This window comes from Leptodactylus fuscus, chromosome 5 (assembly GCF_031893055.1).
Source record: "Leptodactylus fuscus isolate aLepFus1 chromosome 5, aLepFus1.hap2, whole genome shotgun sequence".
Classification (NCBI taxonomy): domain Eukaryota; kingdom Metazoa; phylum Chordata; class Amphibia; order Anura; family Leptodactylidae; genus Leptodactylus; species Leptodactylus fuscus.
This window is the reverse complement of record NC_134269.1, coordinates 174,021,376-174,044,332: the sequence shown is the minus strand read 5'-3', so window position 1 is coordinate 174,044,332 and position 22,957 is coordinate 174,021,376. Positions and strand designations below refer to the sequence as shown.

Sequence of the window (22,957 nt, the reverse complement as noted above, 5' to 3'; positions counted from 1 at the left end):
TGTACAGACTTCAATAACAGCCTACTTAGCTACCAATTGTATCTGCATCAATGCAGAAATAGAAGAAGTCTGTCATTTAAATGCATTTATGACTATCGAAAATTGTGGTTGAAACAGCATCGCTGCTAGTCATATTGGGGATTGCATCACCACCTTATTAACTCCTTCCGAAAGAGTAAAATCTTAGACCAGGGCCCCATCTTGTGAAAATGTAGCATTTTGGCCGCAGCAGAAATTCTGCATTTTGCAGTACCTTTAAACTTTATGGGATTCTGGCTAATTCCATCCACACATTGCAGAAAAAAATTTGCTGCGAAAATTTTTTCCGATTCCGTTTTTGAAAATCGCAGCATATTAATTGTACCTAAGGAAAAGTTGGCGTTTTCCATATAGGTGTAATAGGGGCAGAAAATCTGCAGAGCAACACTCTGCAATGTGTTTCCAACGTGGTTTTTCCATAGCATTGTATTGCAGCAATTCGCTACGAGGGGCATTATCCTTACTTGCAAAAAAATTCAGTGCTCCTGGTTTTTATTAAAACTAGTACAAGGGAAACTGGAGTGAAAGGCATGTTGTGGAATAAAAACAGCAGCTTGGTGGGCAATATCTACATTCTAATTCTGTAGTTTTACTTAATTAGAACCATCTTAACCACTTCAGTACCGGGCCAATTTGTGGTCCAGGACCAGACACATTTTCGGTTTTTTTTGTATGTGCGGTTTTAAGGGCTGTAACATTTTTCTTGTATGAATCAGTCAACTAATTTTTGTGTCTTTTTTCGGGGACACATAGGGCTTTATTTTTATGTTGTTTTTATTTTCGAATGTGTTTTAATTTTTTTTTTATATCTGGGAAAATATAAACAAAATAGGAGGGAAATTGTGTCTTGTTTTCACTTTATTTTTTTTTATTTAATAACACAAAGTGCTACTGAAAATTTTTATAAAATGATAAAATAGTTTTTCCTCTCCTTTATGGTAATTTTTATTTTGTATGGTGTTGTCAGGGGTGGGGCTATAACTTTTAATAACAGCGTTTTATTAGCGTATTATTTTATTTATTTTTTTGAATTATTTTATTTTCATTTTTTAAAACTTTTTTATTATATTTTATTTTATTTTATTTTTTTTCAGATTGTGTCCCCATAAGGTCATAAGAGACCTTTGGGGACATCTGATCACTTTTTTTTGTTAGGAAGGCTGATTTCCCCTATAACTGAGGCTGTTACATTTAGCCTCAGTTGCAGGAGGAATACAGCCTCCTGCACACTGTTCTTTACACTTACAGAGCTGATCTAGGTCCTGTAGGACCCAGCAGCTCTTGTAAGACACTGCTCCCGGCGGATCACGTGACCGCCGGGTCAGAGGGCGGCCGCATCATGGCGGCGCCCATAGCTGTGTATACAGTGCACATTGAGCGCTGTATACACAGCGATCGAGAAGGCAGGGAAGGGAATAAACCTTCCCTGCCATCTCTCTGGAAGTTACAGCCAGCTCCCAGCTTCAACAGCTGCACGATCTCCGTGCAGCTGCTGTGTTCTGATTGGATGTACCGGTAGATCCTGTCAGAACTAGGTAACCACATCCTGGACGTTTATACTCTATGGGCGGTCCGGAAGAGGTTAAAGAAACACTCCAGAAACCCTGATAACTTGTATCAAGCCTGAAGAAGGGGTCATTACTTCATTTTTTAATTTTTTTTTGAATCATTAACGTCTCTATCTGGCATACCTACAAATGCCCATCTTTTTTTGAGGCACAGTCCTGATTTTTGACCCAAATTGCTCTAACCCAAGCTAACAAATTATCACCTATCCACAGGATAACTGATAAATGTCTGATCATTGGGTGTCCAACTTCTAGGACTTCCACTGACTATAAGAACATTTTTTTTAATAGAAGGTGCCAAACTATTCAATCTCCATGGGACTGACGAAGATGGCAGAGAGCGGTACTTGGCTACCTCTCTCCGTCCAATAGACTTTAAACGAAACAGAAACACGCATACATGACAATGACTTATCTATTCTATGGGTAGGTAATAGGTTATTGTTGTGAGATAATTCTTTTAGGGTAAGTTCAGACAGAGTTTTTGGGTCCAGAACCTGAAGCAGAGGCCGCCTCAGGTTCCGGACCAAAAGCCGGGTAGCTGCGACTGAAAACCGGTGCACTGCACCGGCATCCAGCCGCACACTCCGCTCCGGATTAGGCCCAATGAATGGGCCTAGTCGGGAGGAGGGAGTGTCTTCAGGTCGAATTGCGAGGCGAAACGGCCTGAAGAATGAGCATCTCGCTTCTTTTTCCGGGAGCTGGAACAAGCCAACAAACTCCTGAGCGGCTCCCATTGATTTCAATGGGAGCCGTCTTTTTGGTCATTATTTTGAGGCGGATACGGCTTCAAAATCCTGACCAAAAAATTTCTGTGTAAACTTGCCCTAAATGTCTCTACTATTGACCTTGGAAATGAGTATACGTTACAAATTTAATATGTTATATTGTCCAAAAGACTGTCTATCTGGCTCCTACAAATAGGCTCAAGCTTATATATTATATTATTTTATTATTGTATGTATTCAAATCATTTTTTTGTGCTAATATTTAAATAAAAAAAATCAAGACAATATAAATTTTTAAAAATGTATCTTTTACACAATGAAACATAAATGTCCCTCTTTATCGGCTATACCTTAGGCACCACACTCGGTATAAGACGCTGTATAATTTTCTCCTGAACGGTTCCTTTAATACAACATATATTGCGTATATTACTTGCCAGTGTGACATTTTTTTCCCTAGCACTGCAGTTTCAGTCAGGATTGTAAGCAGCCCATTGAACTTGAAAGAATGTTTTGTATATGCACTTTCCCTCAATACTTAATCCTCAGTCCGTGACTGGTCAGTTCATCAGAGGAAATTTATGTTTGCTAGCACTGATCCATTGCAGAGGACAGTGTGATTATTTCTTGTTTTATTGTTCTACACACGCTGAATGATCTTTCTTTATTACTACACATTTTTTATATGTTCTTTATTTTATGTTCCAATGGGACTTTACATTAGCACTCCCGGTTAATTAAATTACACCTCCAAGCCACTGATACTGGCTGCTGTGTTTGTTCCAGGACAATACACTCACACAGTGTCTGTTTTCTACCTTCTGTATAATGTAACATGCAATATTTCTTATATAAGAAGAGAAACACCTGATGTTACGTTCACTAAAGCCAATATATAATAAGGAAATTCTATATGATTTATGTCAGGCTTTTATAGTAAACATATATTTATTTATTTTTATGTTTTTTTATGTTATAACCCATGCACAAAAATTTTTTATATCCTAGTTTTCACATTGGCTACTGGAGCCGATATGAGAGGTTGGTAGGCTGATTTCTATTGCTCAGTTGTCAGCTTTGCTGTGTAGACTGGGACAGAAAGAAAAATTATCTTATTGCAGTTTTTTGCAGGTAGATTTTGATGAAGAATCCGCCTCAAAATCTGCCTCCAAAAATGGTTCCCATTGACTTCAAGCTGGTAGCGAAAAAAGGAGCGACATGCCCTAACTTGCCGCGGATTCCGCAGCTGAGTCAGACACGGCATTCACGGCTCAAGACACGCTCCTGTTTAGGCCCATTCGTTCAGACCTAATTAGGAGTGGGATACCGCGGCCAAAAAACCACCCCTTAAAGGCTTATTTACATCTGATCAAATCATAAGATATGCCACAAATTTCTTGAGCCATGAAGACCTTTTGTCCCCCCTCATCGATATTCTTTTTTTATTTTTCAAATTTATAGAAGTGAAAAGAAGGAAAAAATAATTTAAAAAAAAGAGAAAAAAATAAATAAAAAATGTGTCTCCTGGTAATAAGTTAATGGCAATCAACAGGCTGATTTTCTATCTAAATCTTTAATATCACACATAGGAATAATGTTGGTTTACTCTAGCTATCATTTTCTGGAAATCCAGAGATTCTAGGAAAGAAAGGGCTAAAGCACTGATTTAGGGAATAGGGACCATCTGGAGTTCCCTGCATGACTACTGATATCATTGGAATAAGGCCTGGTTCACATCTGCGTCGGTAATCCATTTGAGGAGTCTACATGGCGACCCCCCTGAACGGACTACAGAATGCATTGGCAAGTGGTAAGCAGTGAAGGCACATGGACCCCATAGACTATAATGGGGTCCGTGTGCTTTCCGCACAGTCTCTGGTGAGCAGTGAAAGCTCATGGACCCCATAGACTATAATGGGGTCCGTGTGCTTTCCAAGCAGTATCTGCACAAGTCATGCAGAGAGAAAAGTAGATCATTAAGTACTTTTCTGTCTACATGTTCCGTGCGAACACCATGCGGAAAGCACATGGACCCCATTATATTTTATAGGGTCCATGTGCCTTCACTGCTCACCACTTGCCAGTGCGTTCCGTAGTCCGTTCAGGTGGTCCCTATGTGGACTCCCCGAACAGATTACCGACGCAGATGTAAACCAGTCCTAAGATAGATGGGTCTGCCACAAACCACCAAACCTGCTTATGCAAACAAAGCAAAAATAAAATGTGTATCTGTCTCTCCAAGAGACAATCCCAGAGATTTTTTTAATTGAACATCTACTAGTTTATGGAAACTAGTTTGTGAACTGATGTGAGTCATAAATAATATTTCTTCAGGATAGCACTGCTAAATATGTCAGTAGTGCCCTCTTTCCTTCTGTGTATTAGCAATTGAAAATAGCAGGAACACTATACAGGGTTCGTTTGTATTTGGTAACCATTGAGACAGGTCTGCACTATAACTGTGAGCACTATACAGTACAATGTCCCTGTTCCCACTATCTGTTTTTTTTTTTTTTTTTTTGTCAATAAACTCTCCTTCAATTGTATGTTTTCCAGGGTGATGGTAAGAAAATGGAAGATGCTGGCACTTATCTGTCCCTTCCTTCAACTCGTCATCAAATGGACATGAAAAGTTCATCTTTTAGCAGAAACAGCAGCAGTTCTGGTGGACTGTCCGTTAGTTCACGTGATTCCTTTTCTATTTCAACACTTGTATGTTCCACCAAATTGACACAAAATGGTATGTTCTATGTGTCTTCAATAAAGACCGATTCCGTTTTATTCCGTAAGTGCTTTGTATGTGAAGTTTTCCTCTGCAGACTTTTTGCTTCTATTTGGAAAACGCCAGCTTTTCCATAGGTCATTTACATTCTGCGATTTACAAAAACACAACAGTTTTTGAAATCGCATTATGTCTGCTGCGAATATTTTTCTGCAATGTGTTGATGGGATTAGCCAGAATCCCATCAACTTTGCAGAGACTGTAAGGGGAAGTTCACACGATGTAATGTGCAGCGTGATCTGACGTGCCGTATACGGCGTGTTAGAGTTTGTGCGCCGTAAAAGCTCCCATTGATTTCAATGGGAGTTAGGATCGTATACGGCGTGTTATTTTGCGGCCACAAAATCACGACCGCAAAATAACGTGCCGTATACGATCCTAACTCCCATTGAAATCAATGGGAGCTTTTACGGCGCGCAAACTCTAACACGCCGTATACGTACCAGATCATGCTGCACATTACATCGTGTGAACTCCCCCTAAAATGCCATGACAAAATCGTGACCATGTTGTGCAAACACAAACGTGCATGTTACAATCCCTGCAAAGTGGATGGGATATGTCAATTATACCTGTGGAAATGCTGGTATAATAGTAGCAGAAAGTCTGCAGAGCACAGAGGAAAAGTCTACAGAGGAAAGTCTGCAAAATTGCGCAGTGTTTTTTTTTTTTTTGCTGTGCTTTGCTATGTGGGTCCTCAGGCCTGGTTCACATCTGTGTTTGGTAATCCATTCGGGGAGTTCGCATGGGGACCCCCTGAACGGAGTACCGAACGCATTGACATGCAGTGACCAGTGAAAGTACACAGGCCCCATAGACTATAATGGGGTGCATGTGCTTTCTGTGCGGTGTCTGCCCAAGTCATGCGGAGAGAAAAGTAGTTCAAGATGTAATTTTCTTTCCACATGTTCCGTGTGGACACCGTGCAGAAAGCACATGGACCCCATTATAGTCAATGGGGTCCGTGTGCTTTCATAAACTCACCGGTTGTCAATGCGTTAGGTATTCCGTGTGGGTGGTCCCCATGTAAACTCTCCAAACGGATTACCGAACACAGATGTGAACCAGGCTTCAGCTTAATATCTTAATGTGTATCAAATGCAGATTTGTGCATATTATTTAATATATTTGTAACAAGTACAAACATTTTTTAATATTTTAGTTGGTCTACTTGGACTTCTGAAATGGCGCATGAAGCCTGAACTTCTGCAAGAAAATTTGGAAAAACTTAAAATTGTGGATGGAGAGGAAGTTGTAAAAGTATGTGCCTTCTTCATATTGTCTGTATTAAAGGATTGCTTCTTGATGTGGAGAAATTCTGATCCTTAATCCATAATGTATCAAAATACTTTTTCATCTAGAATTTCTGGTAGATACCATTTGATGTACAACATTGTTATCAACCATCTCTTTGTATGATGCGAGATAAAACAGAAAAGGACAAAATATCCCTTTACATATAGGCTCCAATAACAAAAAAAAAATTCTACACCTTACCCGCTATGATTATAGACACAGTGGTAAATGTTTAGCCTGCTAATTTATATTCACAAGAGTTAGTTTAAGATGAACCTTAAAGAGAGATTGAATTATATATTCAAGAGTTCTTCAGACTTGAGAAGTCTTATAGAAGTGAATGAAATAGTACCCAATTATGTTCATCACCACTCCATTCACAAGGGGCTCTCAAGGACCCTGGTTGTGGTGATCAGTAGGGGTCTCAGTGATCTAAAACTCAAAGATCAGACATTTCGTACTGTGGCTATGGATAAATGTCATTATTGAAAAAAAACCCTTCAGGGTGAAGTCCCACTGTTAGGGAATAGCCAAATGATAATTCCCCAGAAGCTGCTGGCGAACCCTGGAGGAAGGGGCACAAGGGACAGTGAGCCCTAAGCTGAAGCCCCCAACTGTCCCTTCCTATTGCCAGGCCCTATCCTACGTAATAGGCGGCAACCACGAAGAGGTTCCCTTCCTGTATAAGTGATACACAAAACGCAGACAAGACGAACAACAACAAAGGGAGGTCAGCTAGCCAGCGTTCAGTAAGAGTACAAGTAAATTGACAGTAGAGAAGCCAGCAAGCACGAGGCAATAACAGGCACCAGTGTGAATGTGAGCAAAGACTAAATAGGGGAGGAAGAACCCACCCTGAACCTGACAGGAAGGCCGGTTGTCAATCACAGGCAACACAAAATTTAACCACTGAATGGACAGAGGCAACAAGGGCAGAAGATGGGTGTGGTGCAAATACAATCACAGAACTAGAGCCGTGTTCACACAGTGCAACTAAAAACTTTAAGCAAATTATCAAACTGCACACGCCTCCTGCGCCACAGCACACGAGCAGAGGGTGGCGCAGAGATCCGAACAGGCAGAGATGTTACACCCACTTTATTTAAATGCTGCGTTTTACAGTACCTGCAAAGTGAATAGAATCCTGGCAAATCCCATCTACACATGGCAGAAAAAAATCTGCAGCTGAAAAGCTGCTTTTTCAATAATCGCAGCATCAGGATCGATTTTGAAATCCGTTTTCCGATCATTTTCCATTCGAACCCGATCTCGATCCCAATTCCGATCCTAATGCAAGTCAATGGGATAAAAAGTTACCAAAAAATACATACAAGTTCTTAGAATGCATAGAAAGAGCAAGGGAACACTTAAATGGCCATGAAACATCGTTTTTTAATGACTTTGTGAGGACGATGAGGCACTCGCCATATAATAAGCCATGGCTGAAGTTCACAAGCCATCCAGCCGCGCACTCTGTTCTGGATTAGGCCCAATGAATGGGCCCAGTCCGGAGGAGGGAGTTTCTTCAGATCGAATCGTGAGGCGACTCGGCTTGAAGAATGAACATCTCACTTCTTTTGATTTCAATGGGAGCCGTCTTTTTGTAAAAACTCCATGTGAACTTACCCTCTAAGTAATGATTATGTGGATTGTGTCTCTTATACTAATGAGTATTATGATGGATAGCCAACAGTTTTCTGTGATGTAATGCTCCTCATTCCTTTCTTTTACTAATATCTGCACTTTTGCCTTGTAGTTTCTTCAGGATACTCTTGATGCCCTCTTTAATATCATGATGGAGCATTCACATTCAAACAAGTATGATATACTAGTCTTTGATGCTTTGGTAAGAACGTCTCTCCTATTTCTCTCATACCTTATAGATCTTTGAAGAATGTAAAATGTGATGAGCCCATTGATGAAATAAACTGTGTGCTAAGACTAGGAATGGCTTTTTGCTGAATTCCAAATGTGTACATCATTTATAGAGAGTACATCCCTGCATCTGTAGTCTGCAGATAAAAGAGTAAAACAGTCTAAAATGCTTTATGGTTAGAAGTGACTTTTTTTTTACTTTGTGCATAGGATTTGATGGATTAGTGGAGTAGTTCTTATAGTACAGTAACTGTATCTAGATATCAAATGACACCTATAATAAGTATTTTGGGGTAACATTCATGTACATTGTTTTATATGACAAGTGTACTAATACATACACTGTAACCATATATTAAAAGGGGTTGTCACAGCTCAATGATCCTATCTATTCTGGTAGCTTATGTAATATATTGCTTTAGAAATGCTGCTTTGTTTGCCTGCTATGTGAATTTATAACTCCCATTGTTTACACAGTGTTGCTATAACCACGGACCTATAGTATAAGTGACGTCACTCACTCACCACTCTTGTTGGCAGGGCAATCAGTTCAGATAATTGCAGTTATATAATAAAGCCCAGTCTCTTATCTCGCTATGTAAACACACAGATAACACTTTGTTTGAACTCTACAAGAACTTGCAGATTATATGACCTGCAGAAGTGTTCTGTGTCCCATTCAGCAGGAGGAAGGAGGGGGGAGAGAGATACAGGAAGTGAGAAGCAGACACTGCATACAGCCTGGCTGAAAGGCTGACATGGGAAAACCCCTTTAATGTTCAAAAAAATCCAAAAGTTTCTGTTGCAAAACAATGTAGCACCACAAACTTGGTGTTTGAACGCTGGGTTCATACTTGTGTTCGGGTTTCTGTTTGTGGGGTCCACTTGGGGACTCTATGAACAAAAATATAATCTGCTTAAAAAAGCATTTTCCAGTGGACCCCATAGACTATAAAGGCATCCGCTGGGTTTCCGCCCAAAAAGGGAAGAAGAATGCAGAGAATGAATATGTATGAGAAGATAACTGGCTACGATAAGGAAATCATGGCGGATTTTCTGATCTTAGAAAGTTCCTGCAGTCATGGTCGCATCCACTGGCAACCGAACAAGACAACAAGACTGTGACCACATGATAGTTAGAGAAAATATTTAAAACTTTGTAAAATGTTTAATTACTTATATGTGCAAAAATGTTTAACGTTTAAGTATCTACAAATTTAAAAATAGTTCTGTTCGTGGGAATATCCCTTTAACTGACGGAATTTTTTCTATTGCTGCCTTTTTATACCAGTAAGATTCCCATCAATGTCACTTGATGACGGCATGTGCCTTCTACAGGAAGAGTTTTATTGCCACCCTTTTGGGGTTCATATAACTTTTATTCACTTTGGTCTGGCTTCCTCCCACACCAACCTTTAAACAATGAAATATGATTGTATATTTCTAAAATATGCCATTGTGATGGTGGGAGTTGGATTACAACCTTTCTATCCTAAAGTTCTAGATAAAGGGGCCCTATATAATCACTACAGCGGACTCACTAGGTTCTCCTGTATGGTGTCACTCCCATCCACTTTAGGGACCTACAATGAGGCTATGTTTACTGCAAAACACATGGATAGGAGCAAAGCTCTGCAGTGAAACAGTCAAAAGCCCTGCAGTCCCTTCATTCTCAGGATTACTGAAAGACCCAGGGCTCAAACCCTTTCATGATGTTATGGAACATTTTAGCAGTATGTGATAACATTACGTTTTGCGGAGACTCATTTCTTGTAAATATATTTTATACAACTTGTTTTACATTTCATTCATTAATTCTTTGTTTACGGTTTTCAGATTTACATAATTGGACTCATTGCTGATCGGAAATTCCAACATTTTAACACCGTTTTAGAAGCCTACATAAAGCAACATTTTAGTGCCACACTGGCCTATAAGTAAGTTTTGCCATAATATCATTGTCATGTTCACTGTAGGATGTACATGTACATTGTACATTGTACAATGTACATTTTTTTCCCTATCAGTATGTCTTTATAGAATGGGAGGAAATCCACACAAACACGGGGAGAACATACAAACTCCTTGCAGATGTTGTTCCTGGCGGAATTCGATCCCAGGACTCCAGCGCTGTGACAGTATTATTTGTATAAGCATGTACATACATAGGAAACTGTCAGTCACCAAATAGTACCACCCACTGGACATCTAAGGGGCGGCTCACACTTGCGCCCGGTGTCCGGTGTATGTATTCCGCCGGGCTTCCGTATTCAGCCCTGGTGAAACTGGACAGGGTACGGAAACCCAGTGGTCAGTTTTAAAACTCATTCACTTGAATGAGTTTGTAAAGGTGACCATCTGTGTCTGCCTCCTGCCTGTCTGTTTTTTTTAGCCGGACACAAAGTCCTGCATGTCCGAGTTTGTATCTGGATAAAAAACTGTTTTCCCCATGGACAGGCAGAATGTGCACAAAGATTGCCACCTTTACAAACTCATTCAAGTGTATGGGTTTTAAAATTGACTGCCCTGTCCAGTTTCGCCGGGGCTGAAGACAGAAACACGGCGGAATGCACAAACAGGAGAAAGAGCGCAAGTGTGAAAGCTCCCTTAGCCAAAAAGGGCGGATTTAAATCAATAAATCACAATGCACATGTCATAAAACGATGTATTTATACCATGCACTTTGCTGTTTGGATTGCATTTTCAATGTGACAGGTTCCCTTTAAAGATCTGTCAGCAGAAGACAAGCTGCTGTATATGGAAAGCTAAGTAATAGTAGTAGACACAGGCTAATAGAAGACCTGTCATTGTTATACACCAACCTTTCTTACATCTCTGTATTAAGAGAATGTGTGCTGAAGGTTGATTGCGCAGGGCAAGGTCAAACCAGAACTTCACTTAAACAATTATGGTTATGAGAACAGGAAGGCGTTCATTATACTACAAATGCAAAGCTGCATAAATTAAAAGCAATCTAAAAGGAGTTACTAGACCTGCTACAATTACAGTGTTGTATCACACTACATTGTATATATAATGAATGGTTCATTTATGGTCAGCAAAATGGGATAATCTTAATATTTTAGCATATACATTTTATAGATTTTCTAAAAGCTCTAAGGAAATGATCTTGCTAGGATTTGGGAAGCCGCTGTATCAATTAGCATAACTGATGTAAATATTATTAGGCGCTCGCTTAAAAAGTGGCATGCATTAAGGCCCCGTGTACATTAGCATTACAATGGCATACATTAGTTTAATACTAGCAAATGGTATTACTAGTGCCTTACATGCATCAGTTATGGAGGTAAGTCTTCTAAAATTCATAGAACGCCTGTATTCCTGTGCAACAGATTTGTTGCAGAAATTCCTGCACAAGTCTCATTCATTTCAATGGGGCCGGCAGAAATCCTTGTACATGCTGCAGAAACTTATTACAATTTATGGAGCCAAAGCTACAGCTCACATTGCAGTAATGAAACCCTCAAAGGGCTCTGCCAATGGAAAATAAAAACTTATAGGTGTCAGAATATTGTGACTAGAGATGAGCGAGTACTGTTCGGATCAGCCGATCCGAACAGCACGCTCCATAGAAATGAATGAATGCACCTGGTACTTCCGCTTTGACGGCGGCCGGCCGCTTAACCCCCCACGTGCCGGCTACGTCCATTCATTTCTATACGAGCGTGCTGTTCGGATCGGCTGATCCAAAAAGTACTCGCTCATCTCTAATTGTGACACAAAGCAAAATGAAAAAGTTATATTTTTTTGAAGTACTAAAACATAACACAATCTGAATACTGTAAGCTGGATATTTAGACCGGACTGGCTCACAAAATAACGTTAAGATTTTCTGTTTCACATTTCTGTTGCACAGTGAACTTCATAAAAATGAATCTTCCAAAATGATGTCAAATATGTGTTTTTTGATATTCAACCTAAGTAATTTTTCAGAAAACTAAATGGTACATTAACCCCTCCTTGCTCTGCTCCGTACTATTAAGTTGCACTGTATAGTTAGTGCTCAGCAGTGTAATGGGACAGCGCAGAATCTGAAGCTGTGTCTGATAATGGCTCCCAGGTTCTGGCTGTATTATATTGCCGGGAGTCGGAAAATCCTCTGATTCCGGACAGCTTATCTCCTCAGATGCTGTGATCAATGGTGATCATGTCATCTGGGTGGTTAGGGGGCATTCACACGGAGTAAAGTGGCGCTGATTCTGCCACAATAACTCGCGGCAGAATCATTGCTGATAAAAAAAAGACTTCCATTGACTTCAATGGGTTCCGTTTAACGCGCGTAACACATTGAAATCAATGGGTTAAAAAGCCTCCCATTGATTTCAATGCGTTAAACTGAACCTATTGAAGTCAATTAGAGTCTTTTTATCAATGCTGATTTTGCCGCGAGTTATTGTGGCAGAATCAGTGCCACTTTACTCTGCGTGAATGCCCCCTTAGAGGGCAAGAGCTTCCCTGACTGCCATCAGTTATATTGCAGGAATCCAAAGGGTTGTCTTGCCATCCATGAGGCCAATCAACAGCCTCCTTGCTGACTTACCCTATTACACATAGGACAACTATGCACTGCAATGCATAATTATTGCAGTATATTGTATATTGATCAATTAATCCCAGGATCAAATCCACTTATGGTACAGGAAAAAAATACAAAGTAAATTAAAAATGTTTTTAAAAAGTATCAGAAATAAAATAAAAGTATTAAAAAAAAAAACATTTAAAAAATAATGTACACAAACAATAAACAGACATATTAGGTATTGCTGCGTACATACAAGTCCGCACAAGTTATAGGTCTTGGAAGGCAAGGGTGAAAAAATATAACAACAAAAATGTGCTGTATCCACACTATAGTGTAAAATATAGTTTAAAAGGAATTGAACAGTATTAGGGTATTAGGTGTCCGGTTTGTGCATTCTGCCGGGTTTCCGTCTTCAGCCCCAGCGAAACTGGACAGGGGACGGAAACCTCACGGTCAGCCTTAAAGCTCATTCCGCCTACTGCCTGCCCGCAGGGAGCCGTTTTTTTTTCCTGCATGTCCTACTTTGTGTCCAGCTGAAAAAAACGGTTTCCCCGCGAACAGGCTGCATGCGGAGACCGGTGGTCACCTTTGCAAACCCATTCAAGTGGATGGGTTTTAAAGCTGACCACTGGGTTTCCGTCCCCTGTCCTGTTTCGCCGGGGCTGAGAGCGGAAACACAGTGGAAGGCACGAGCGAAACACCGAGCGCAAGTGTGAACGAACCCTTGAAAACAAGATCTGCTTTATTTCAATAAATAAAACTACATTTCAGCACTTATATAGGAAAGAACTGCAATGTCAGACACAACCAGTGGTCAAAATTGGTGCTATTTATGTCAAAATGCAATTTTTAATTCTAATCCTGATCAGTCCCTTTATTTGATTGACTTTGATCATTAGTTAAATGAATTTCACTCCAATCCTGCATATACAACATATATACCGTACCGTACAATAAATTATTCCATGCATAACTCAGAAATAACTTTGTTTAATGATTCAACACTTTTTCGATGTGGCACAGCAACTAAACAGTAATCTGGTTGGGAAATATTTTCTTGACAGGAAACTAATGACCGTGTTGAAGAAATATTTAGATATTTCCAGCAGAGGAGAGCAGTGTGAGCCAATTCTAAGGACTCTGAAAGCATTGGAATATGTGTTCAAGTTCATTGTGCGGTCGAGGACATTATTTTCACAGTAAGCATCTTTTTTTGAAGTACCTTGTAATTGATTAGTACTGCTATACCACTGAGATGTAGTATTACTGCTACAAGACTTGCAAAATTTATAGCTCTGTAATGATGCGCTTCTACTCTAGGATGCTAATGGGAAACTGGAGGATTTAGACAAACTTTGTCCCCATTTGTTTGCGAAATTCAGTTTCTCAGTGTAAACATATAACATCATGGGGTTCAGAATACGTTTTGCAGACTTTTCACGTCGGAACATCTGACCATCTCACATTGTGTCTTGTTTTTCCGCTTGTATGTGTTATTGAAGTACTTTAGTTACAAATAACAGTGCGCTCTATGAGGTAGAGTGAGGCTTTTATTAAATAAATGAGTCACAACAACACTCTGGTAAAATTAATGTTATTATAGTCTTAATAAGACAGTAAGACACAACATCTTCCTGCAGTCTCTGTCCATACCACATCAATATATAAATGGAAATATATCTCCCCTGCCAGTCTGGTTTATCCAAAAAATGTGAAAGAATCGCAATTGTAAAATAGCAGTGGGAAACTCAATTTGGCTGGAATTACTCTGTAATTAGGATTGACCGATTGGGAAAGATCGGATCCCGATCGGCGATCGAGCAAATTTCATGATCGGGATCGACTGGAAAATGATAGAAAATTGGATTTTAAAAACGATCCTGAAATCTCAAGATTGGCTCAACCCTATTCATGTATATATCATTAATAGGGTTGAGCGATAGGGATCGGGAAGATCAGATCCTGATCGGCGATCAAGCAAATTTCACAATCGCAGTTGGGATCGGGATTAGCTGGAAAATGATCGAAAATCAGATTTTAAAAACGATCCTGAAATCTCAAGATCGGCTCAACCCTATTCATGTATATATCATTAACAAGGTTGAGCGATCGGGAAAGATCATATCCCGATCGGCGATTGAGCAGATTTCACGATCGGGATCAGCTGGAAAATGATTGAAAATCAGATTTTAAAAACCATCCTGAAATCTCAAGATCGGCTCAACCCTATTCATGTATATATCATTAACAAGGTTGAGCGATCGGGAAAGATCATATCCCGATCGGCGATTGAGCAGATTTCACGATCGGGATCAGCTGGAAAATGATTGAAAATCGGATTTTAAAAACGATCCTGAAATCTCAAGATCTGTTCAACCCTACCTGTAACCTATTTACATTGAATATGTCTTTTCTTCAAGGAAATAATTACATATGGTATCTATACAGCCCATAATATTTATGCCTAATTTGTGCAATTGGTCAAATAACAGTGTTATTAGCTTTATTACGTGCTTGTTGTAAGTGACCATGAAAATGAATGCATTTGTGTAAAGGAGAATGACGTAATAAGGCCAGGGCCCCATGTGGTTTGCCCACGGTGGAAACATTTTACATTCACAGCGGTCTAACGAATCCCATCCCCACTTGGAGGTAACATATATGCTGCCATTTCCAAAACCATTGAGGGTTTGGAAATCGCAGCAGGCCAGTCATACCTACGGAAACACCAGTGGTTTCCCTATAGGTATAATTAATGTAGAAAGTCCACAGAGGAAACCTCCACGAACTTTCTGTGCAAAGTGCTGCAGTAAGAACCCACTCTGTTGTCACCGCAGTTTTTCCCGCAGCATAGGATGCTACGCAGGGCGTTAGCCTTAAAGTGATTATCCAATGAAAAACATTTAGCACCTATACACAGGATAGATAATAAATGTAGGATTGCTGGAGTCCATCATTCCCCCTCACTGCATGACCACAGTCAGAGGTTTGTATGAAGTAGTGGTCATGCATGAGCCCTGCCCCCCTACTGTCTATTGGGGTGACTGATAATACATATACATTAATAATGAATGGTCTTGATCAGACAGATCTGACATCACTAGTATATCTTGTATATCTCAGAATTTCTCTGAATATGGCCGTGTGAAAGGTCCCTTACACTTGTTTATAGGTAAAGCTCCTGTGGAGGTAATTTGCTGATGACACCAATAACTACCATAAGCAGAACAAAATGGTAACAAAATTTGATACTTTCGATTTAATTGTTGACCCACTCTTGAGACCAGTGATCAGTCTCACCATCTCTCCTGCCCTACAACGTTCTACCCATAGGGAAGCATGGTGAATGTGATGGGTTTGGTTAATCCTAGCACACCGGCCAAAAATTCATTATGCTTCCCTATCCTTTTATAGAAATACTCAAGTGGCCTGTTGGTGTGTTGGTGTCTAGACTGGCAACTATCACTGGGATACAAACCCCGAATGAACAATCCTTCGACCTACATCATGAGTGGACATTTTATGTGTTTTGAGGTTTTTTAATGTTACAAATCCAAAATGGTATTTTCGTTTTATTAGAAAATATGAATGTGCACAAATGTGATACCATAAAGAAGTAAACAAGCGAGGTTCATTTCAGGCATCCACTGTAATTGCTATCACACTAATCTCATTCAAAGATAATAAGCAGAAACACCTAAATTGTTTAGTGCTGAAAAGCCATCTGCCGTTCCAATAATTGAATCCTTTGCTATGAGAATTTTTTTTTGTCTTCGGAGTCATTTTAAAAATTGCCAGCAATCCCACATACATGAAAAAGAAGACAACCCCTATCAATATCCTATATGATATACATTAGATGGTCATAAACATGATAAAAGTTTCAATATTCAACTCCAGTTGTAGGTTTTCTCTTTTTAGTTCATGGTTTGTACAAATTATGACCAAAAATTAAAGTTTTAAGTGTAACTTTTGTATGTGAATTGAATTGTTTAATAGAGGGAATCAAAGCACTTTTGCTCTCTTCTTTCAACTGTATTATGTATATATACACACATGTGGACAAAATTGTTGGTACCCCTTATTTAATGAAGGAAAAATGGTCACCGAAATAACTTGAATCTGACAAACTGGAATTTGCCAAACTACATGCTGACAAGCCACAAAGCTTCTGGGACAATGTCTTATGAACAGATGAGACAAAAATTTTACTTTATGGCAAGGCACATCAGCTTTATGTTCACAGATAGAAAAATGAAGCATATCTTGAAAAGAACACTGTCCCTACTGTGAAACATGGAGAAGGCTCTATTATGTTCTGGGGCTGCTTTGCTGCATCTGGCACAGGGTGTCTTGAATCTGTGCAGGGTACAATGAAATCTCAAGACTATCAAGGGATTCTAGAGAGAAATGTGCTGCCCAGTGTCAGAAAGCTTGGTCTCAGGTGCAGGTCATGGGTCTTGCAACAGGATAATGACCCAAAACACACTGCTAAAAACACCCAAGAGTGGCTAAGAGGAAAACATTGGACTATTCTGAAGTGGCCTTCTATGAGTCCTGACCTAAATCCTATTGAGCATCTTTGGAAGGAGCTGAAACATGCCGTCTGGAAAAGGCAGCCTTCACACCCGAGACAACTGGAGCAGTTTGCTCATGAGGAGGGGGATAAAATACCTGCTGAGAGGGGCAGAAGTCTCATTGACAGTTACAGGAATCGTCTGATCGCAGCGATTGCCTCAAAAGGTTGTGCAACAAAATATTAAGTTACTGAACCATCATTTCTGTCCAGGCCTGTGTCATGAGTTTAATATTTTTTTAAAATTCTGTTGACGTGAAAAGCAATGTCTGACTTTCATTTGTTCATTTTCATAGAATTTTTATCTATTATTACTTTTCTCAGATTCAGGTTATTTCTGTGGCCATTGTGGGTTTTTCTTTCATTAAACGGGGGGGGGGGGCAACAATTTTGTCCACATCTGTATATATACGTACATAATTATTTGCACGTACATACATCTATTTATATATGCTACAAAGATGTACTGAACAAAAAAATTGTCAGTAAATTACTGAACAGTAAGGATACGTGCACATAACACTTAAAAAAAAATATTGAACAAATATAAAGTGCTATGGACATCTTTGGGGACTTTTTTTTACTCAAATGCATGTATTTTTGTAATTTATTGTCATTCATTTTATAATTTTCAACCAATTCATTTCAGCTTCTGTGTATTTCAATACATAGCAAGCTGTAGGATGCCGTTTACTAGTAAATGTGTCAGACCTTGTTTTCTGATGGTTCATTGTCTACACCCTTAGGGCCCCTTCACACGGTGAAAGCGCTCGGCTCATTCCGAGCCATACACGCGAGCGCTTCTAAACATTTCCCATTCACTTCAATGGGAGCGCGCGTAAAGCCGGCTTTACGAGCGCTCCCATTAAAGTGAAAGGGAAGTGTTTAGAAGCGCTCGCGTGTACGGCACGGAATGAGCCGAGCGCATACGCCGTGTGAAGGGGCCCTCACTCTCTTCTTCTGACTGATCTCATAGGCTGATCATGATCATCTTCAATTTGATCATAAATAAGATTAGAATATCATTCAGGAGAGGAGAGAGCCAGGTTGATAGCCAAGTTGTCGTAGAGATGAGTTTGGCTGTGAATGAAATTCTACAACTTGCTATGTATTGTGATGTATGAAAGCTGCTGAAGCCAAACCGTTGCAAATATGAAATAACTCCTAACTACAAATGTGAATTTATCTAAAAAAATACCTGCAATTCAATAAAACCAAATACCCCTAAAGGTGTACATAGCCCTTAATGGTTCATTTTTATATCACTTACCTTTGAATAATATATAAACCTGTAAAATACACGATAGCGATGCTTGTGGAAATATCCACAATAGTTTTATCTTATGCAGAGCTCTGATGTAGATTCCACATGGAACATTGACATTATAACGTGGAGGGAAACTGAAGCAGCAATGATGGCGTTCAGAAAGAGCTTTCATTAGATATGGTAAAACCACATTTCTATATACCGGAATTCACAGCAATTACTTTTGGACCATTGACTTAGCCTACAAAATACTTAGAATGATGTAGAATTACAAGACAATTTCATACTCTGACAGGCATGTGCGTACAAAATATGTATAATAAAGACTTAAATCTGTTGCAGTCGTGAGGGTAGAGCTAATATTAAAGCACAGGAAAGTCTGAAGCTGAAATTATTGTTAAAACATAGGAGACTAGTGTTTCTTAAAGGGATTCTACCATTAAAAAACTTTTTTTTCTAGATAACACATCGGAATCGCCTTTAGAAAGGCTATTCGTCTCCTACCTTTAGAAGTGATCTCCGTCGTGCCATTCGTTAGAAATGCCGGTTTTTACCGGTATGCTAATTAGTTCTCTCGAAGCGATGGGGGTGTCCCCCAGTGCTGGAAATGCTGCTTGAAAACCGGCTCTAGCGATGCCTCTATCTTCTGCTGGATCCTCCCCTTCCTTCTTCATCTTTTTTCGGCGTCATATCGGATGCCAACGCAGTTGGCTCCTGCCAGTGGAACACTAGTAGAGCTGACTGCGCATGCGCGGCCATAGTTCCGAGGTCACAATTGCGTGCATGCGCAGTCGGCTCTACTAGTGTCAGAGCCGACAGAGGTGACGCCACTTAAAGAGGACCTTTCACCATATCTGGGCACAGGCAGTGTTATATACTGCCAGAAAGCTGACAGTGCGCTGAATTCAGCGCACTGTCGGCTTTCCCGATCCGTGCCCGGTGTAAAGCACTATCGGTCCCGGTACCGTAGCGCTTTACAGTCAGAAGGGCGTTTCTGACCATTAGCCAGAGACGTCCTTCTGCCTCGCGGCGCCAATCGCGCTGTGCTGTGGAGCCGAGAGGAACGCCCCCTCCCTCTCCTGATAATGCTCGTCTACGGACGAGCTGTGTGAGCAGAGGGAGGGGGCGTTCCTCCCGGCTCCACAGCACAGCGCGATTGGCGCCGCGAGGCAGAAGGACGTCTCTGGCTAATGTTCAGAAACGCCCTTCTGACCATAGAAGAGCTACGGTACCGGGCCGTAAACTCTTCACACCGGGCACAGATCGGGAAAGCCGACAGTGCGCTGAATTCAGCGCACTGTCAGCTTTCTGGCAGTATATAACACTGCCTGTGCCCGGATATGGTGAAAGGTCCTCTTTAATAAAGAAGGGGAGGATCCAGCAGAAGATAGAGGCGGCGCAGGATCCTGTTCTCGGGCAGCGGTGGGGACGCCCCCATTGCATTCTCAGTCCTGGGGTCCGCCCCCATCGCTGCCAGAGAACTAATTTACATACCGGTATTTCTAAGGAAAGGCGCGGCGAAGATCCCATCTAAAGGTAAGAGACGAATAGCCTTTCTAAAGGCTATTCCGACGTGTTATCCACAGAAAAAAAGGGTTTTAATGGTAGGATCCCTTTAAGCATGCACAGTATGTAGACGGACAATTTGTCATACCGTGCACTTAGTATAGATTCTATGCCTTATTGTTTCAGATTGGGGAATATAATCTTCCAATGTGACGGCCTCGTTTATTATTTCTAAACTGTACAGGGCCATCCTAAATCCCTCTAGATATTCAGGAGCTCCCCTGGGTTGGCATTTCACCCTGAGATCTACACTGCCTCACCTAACCTCTTGAAGGTCCGCATCCAAATTACCCACCTCCTATGGAAAGACGGTTACGTTCCATTAAATTCTCTATCAAACACTGTTTTTAACAAAGGCAGAAAAAATGGTATGGTCCATATTAGTCCTGTAATGTCTAATCTTATTCTGTTTGCCTACAAATATAGGGCTGATTCATGGACTATACCATTTATCCATGGAGAAAGGAGCCTGCACTGATATAATAAATGTGTGTGAGCAGAATTTTAAAGGCATGTATATTAGTAAATTATATGAGCTCCCGTTCTACAGACGCATACATTTATAAAATAAAAAATGTAATACTCTTAACAATACCCTTTTACAAGTCAGAGGACATTCAAAAGACTCCGAGATCCTGCATGTGACTGTGCTATGTCAGTTTGTCCTTTGTCCATTTTGCAATCTTATAAATGCAATATTCTGATGTATATTAGCAGTGGTGAGCCATCATGCCAACTTGTATACTATTAGATTTTTTCAATTTGAGATATGGATTCTGGCTGCTTCCAGGCAAGCTTTCAGCCACATTATGACAGTCCATCTAAAAGAGTTGTGATGGGCAAAGACAGTGCAAAGTGCCCTTTACTTTATAGTAGGGAGGAAATTTATAAAAAGTCATTTAGCAAACTACTAAAAGTCATTGTAAATGGTCACTCCTACATAAATACATGTTCTGCAGTACCTGAGAATTTAATTTTTTTTTTCTTCTGACTCTTTAACTAAAAGATCGAGTATTTTGGTATGTGAGGATATGATAACATGATAACCTTCATAGTATATGTATAATGTATGAAAAATGGTAGCAACAGAAAAAATACAGCATACAAAAATAGTTATTTACACTTATTTATTTCTATAGCACCATTAATTCTTTGGTGCTGTACATTATTATATTAATTCTCTGGTGCTGTACATTATTATATTAATTCCATGGTGCTGCACATTATTATATTAATCCCATGGTGCTGTACATTATTATATTAACCCCTTCCCGACATGTGCCGTAATAGTACGGCGCGTGTCGGGTCTGTAACTATGGCGACCGCCCGGGAGCCAGGCGGCCGTCATAGCCGCCGGGTGTCTACTGCTTTAAGCAGTAGACAACCGGCTCTAATGCCTCCGATTGGTCCCCGGACCGATCGGAGGCATTAACCCCTCCGGCGCCGGAGGCGCCATTTTCCCGGCGGCGCATGGGCGCCGCCATTTTGGCAGGGATCGCCGGCTCCTGGAGCATGCTCCAGGGCCGACGTCATGTTGCCATGACAGCCGGGAGCCTTGTTAAAGGCTCCCAGCCGGTCTGCAAATTCTCTCTTTTGCAGGCTGGTGTATGCAGCCTGCAAAAGAGATGATGATTTTTTGCAATGCATTGCAATGCATTAGTATTGTAATGCATTGCATTAGTGATCAGACCCCCTGGGGTTCAACACCCCTAGGGGGTCTAATAAATGCAAAAAAAATAAATAAAAAAAAAGTAAAAAAAAAATAAAAAAAAATATAAAAAGTATTAAAAGTTCAAATCACCCCCCTTTCCCTAGAACAAATATAAAAGTAGTTAAAAACTGTGAAACATATACATGTTAGATATCCCCGCGTCCTAAATCGCCCGCTCTACAAATCTATAAAAATATTTTTCCTGTTCGGTAAACGCCGTAGCAGGAAAAATAGTCAAAAGTGCCAAACCGCCGTTTTTTCACTGTTTTGATTCTGATAAAAATTTGAATAAAAAGTGATCAAAGCAATAACATTTCCCGAAAATGGTAGAACTAAAAAGTACACCCGGCCCCGGTCTTCTCTGCACCGCCGTTCGGTAGAAATCCAGGTTTTCTTCTGTATGCAAATGAGTTCTCTCGCAGCACAAGGGGCATCACCAATGCTGCTAGAGAAATCTCCAGCGTCGCGTCCATCTTTGTTTTGCATGGCCTCTCGCCATGTCTTCTTTCGGCGCTGGGGGTCAAACTTCTACACATGCGCAGTCGGCTCTGCCATTGGGCATCGGGCAGAGCCAACTGCACATACCCATGTCCATTTTTTTGTGTCTTTGAGTGTAAGCAGTCACAAATCCCGCCCCCAGTGCTGCAAGTGTAAGCGGCCACAAAAAAATGTATATTATTTACATATTATTTATTATTTAATATTACATATTATTGTATTATTATCTATATCGTTCAAAGCCCTTATCTGACTAATCTCTCCACACATAACCTGGTCTCTAAGGTTATGTAATTACTATTTCAATGCTTTTTGTATGGTGACTGCCATTTTAATCAGTTTCCACTAATCAAACTGAAAAATGTTAGGATTGAGTCAAATTTATATATTTTAAAAAAATCTTAAAGGGATCCTATCATTGGATACCTTTTTTTTCTGACTAACATGTAGGAATAGCCTTAAGAAAGGCTATTCTTCTCCTACCTTTAGATGTCTTCTACATGCCGCC

The 22,957-nt window shown here is 40.3% G+C and overlaps 1 protein-coding gene across 1 annotated transcript in view; it reads left to right on the top strand.

The window, feature by feature from the left end:
• Positions 1–22,957, top strand: part of DOCK2 (dedicator of cytokinesis 2) — a 522,773-nt gene that overhangs the window by 136,617 nt on the left and 363,199 nt on the right. Inside the window, exons 18-22 of the mRNA XM_075274736.1 lie at positions 4,892–5,075; positions 6,280–6,377; positions 8,170–8,259; positions 10,125–10,225; positions 13,896–14,030. Of these exons, the coding sequence (XP_075130837.1) occupies positions 4,892–5,075; positions 6,280–6,377; positions 8,170–8,259; positions 10,125–10,225; positions 13,896–14,030 (608 nt within the window). The remainder of the gene's footprint in view (positions 1–4,891; positions 5,076–6,279; positions 6,378–8,169; positions 8,260–10,124; positions 10,226–13,895; positions 14,031–22,957) is intronic.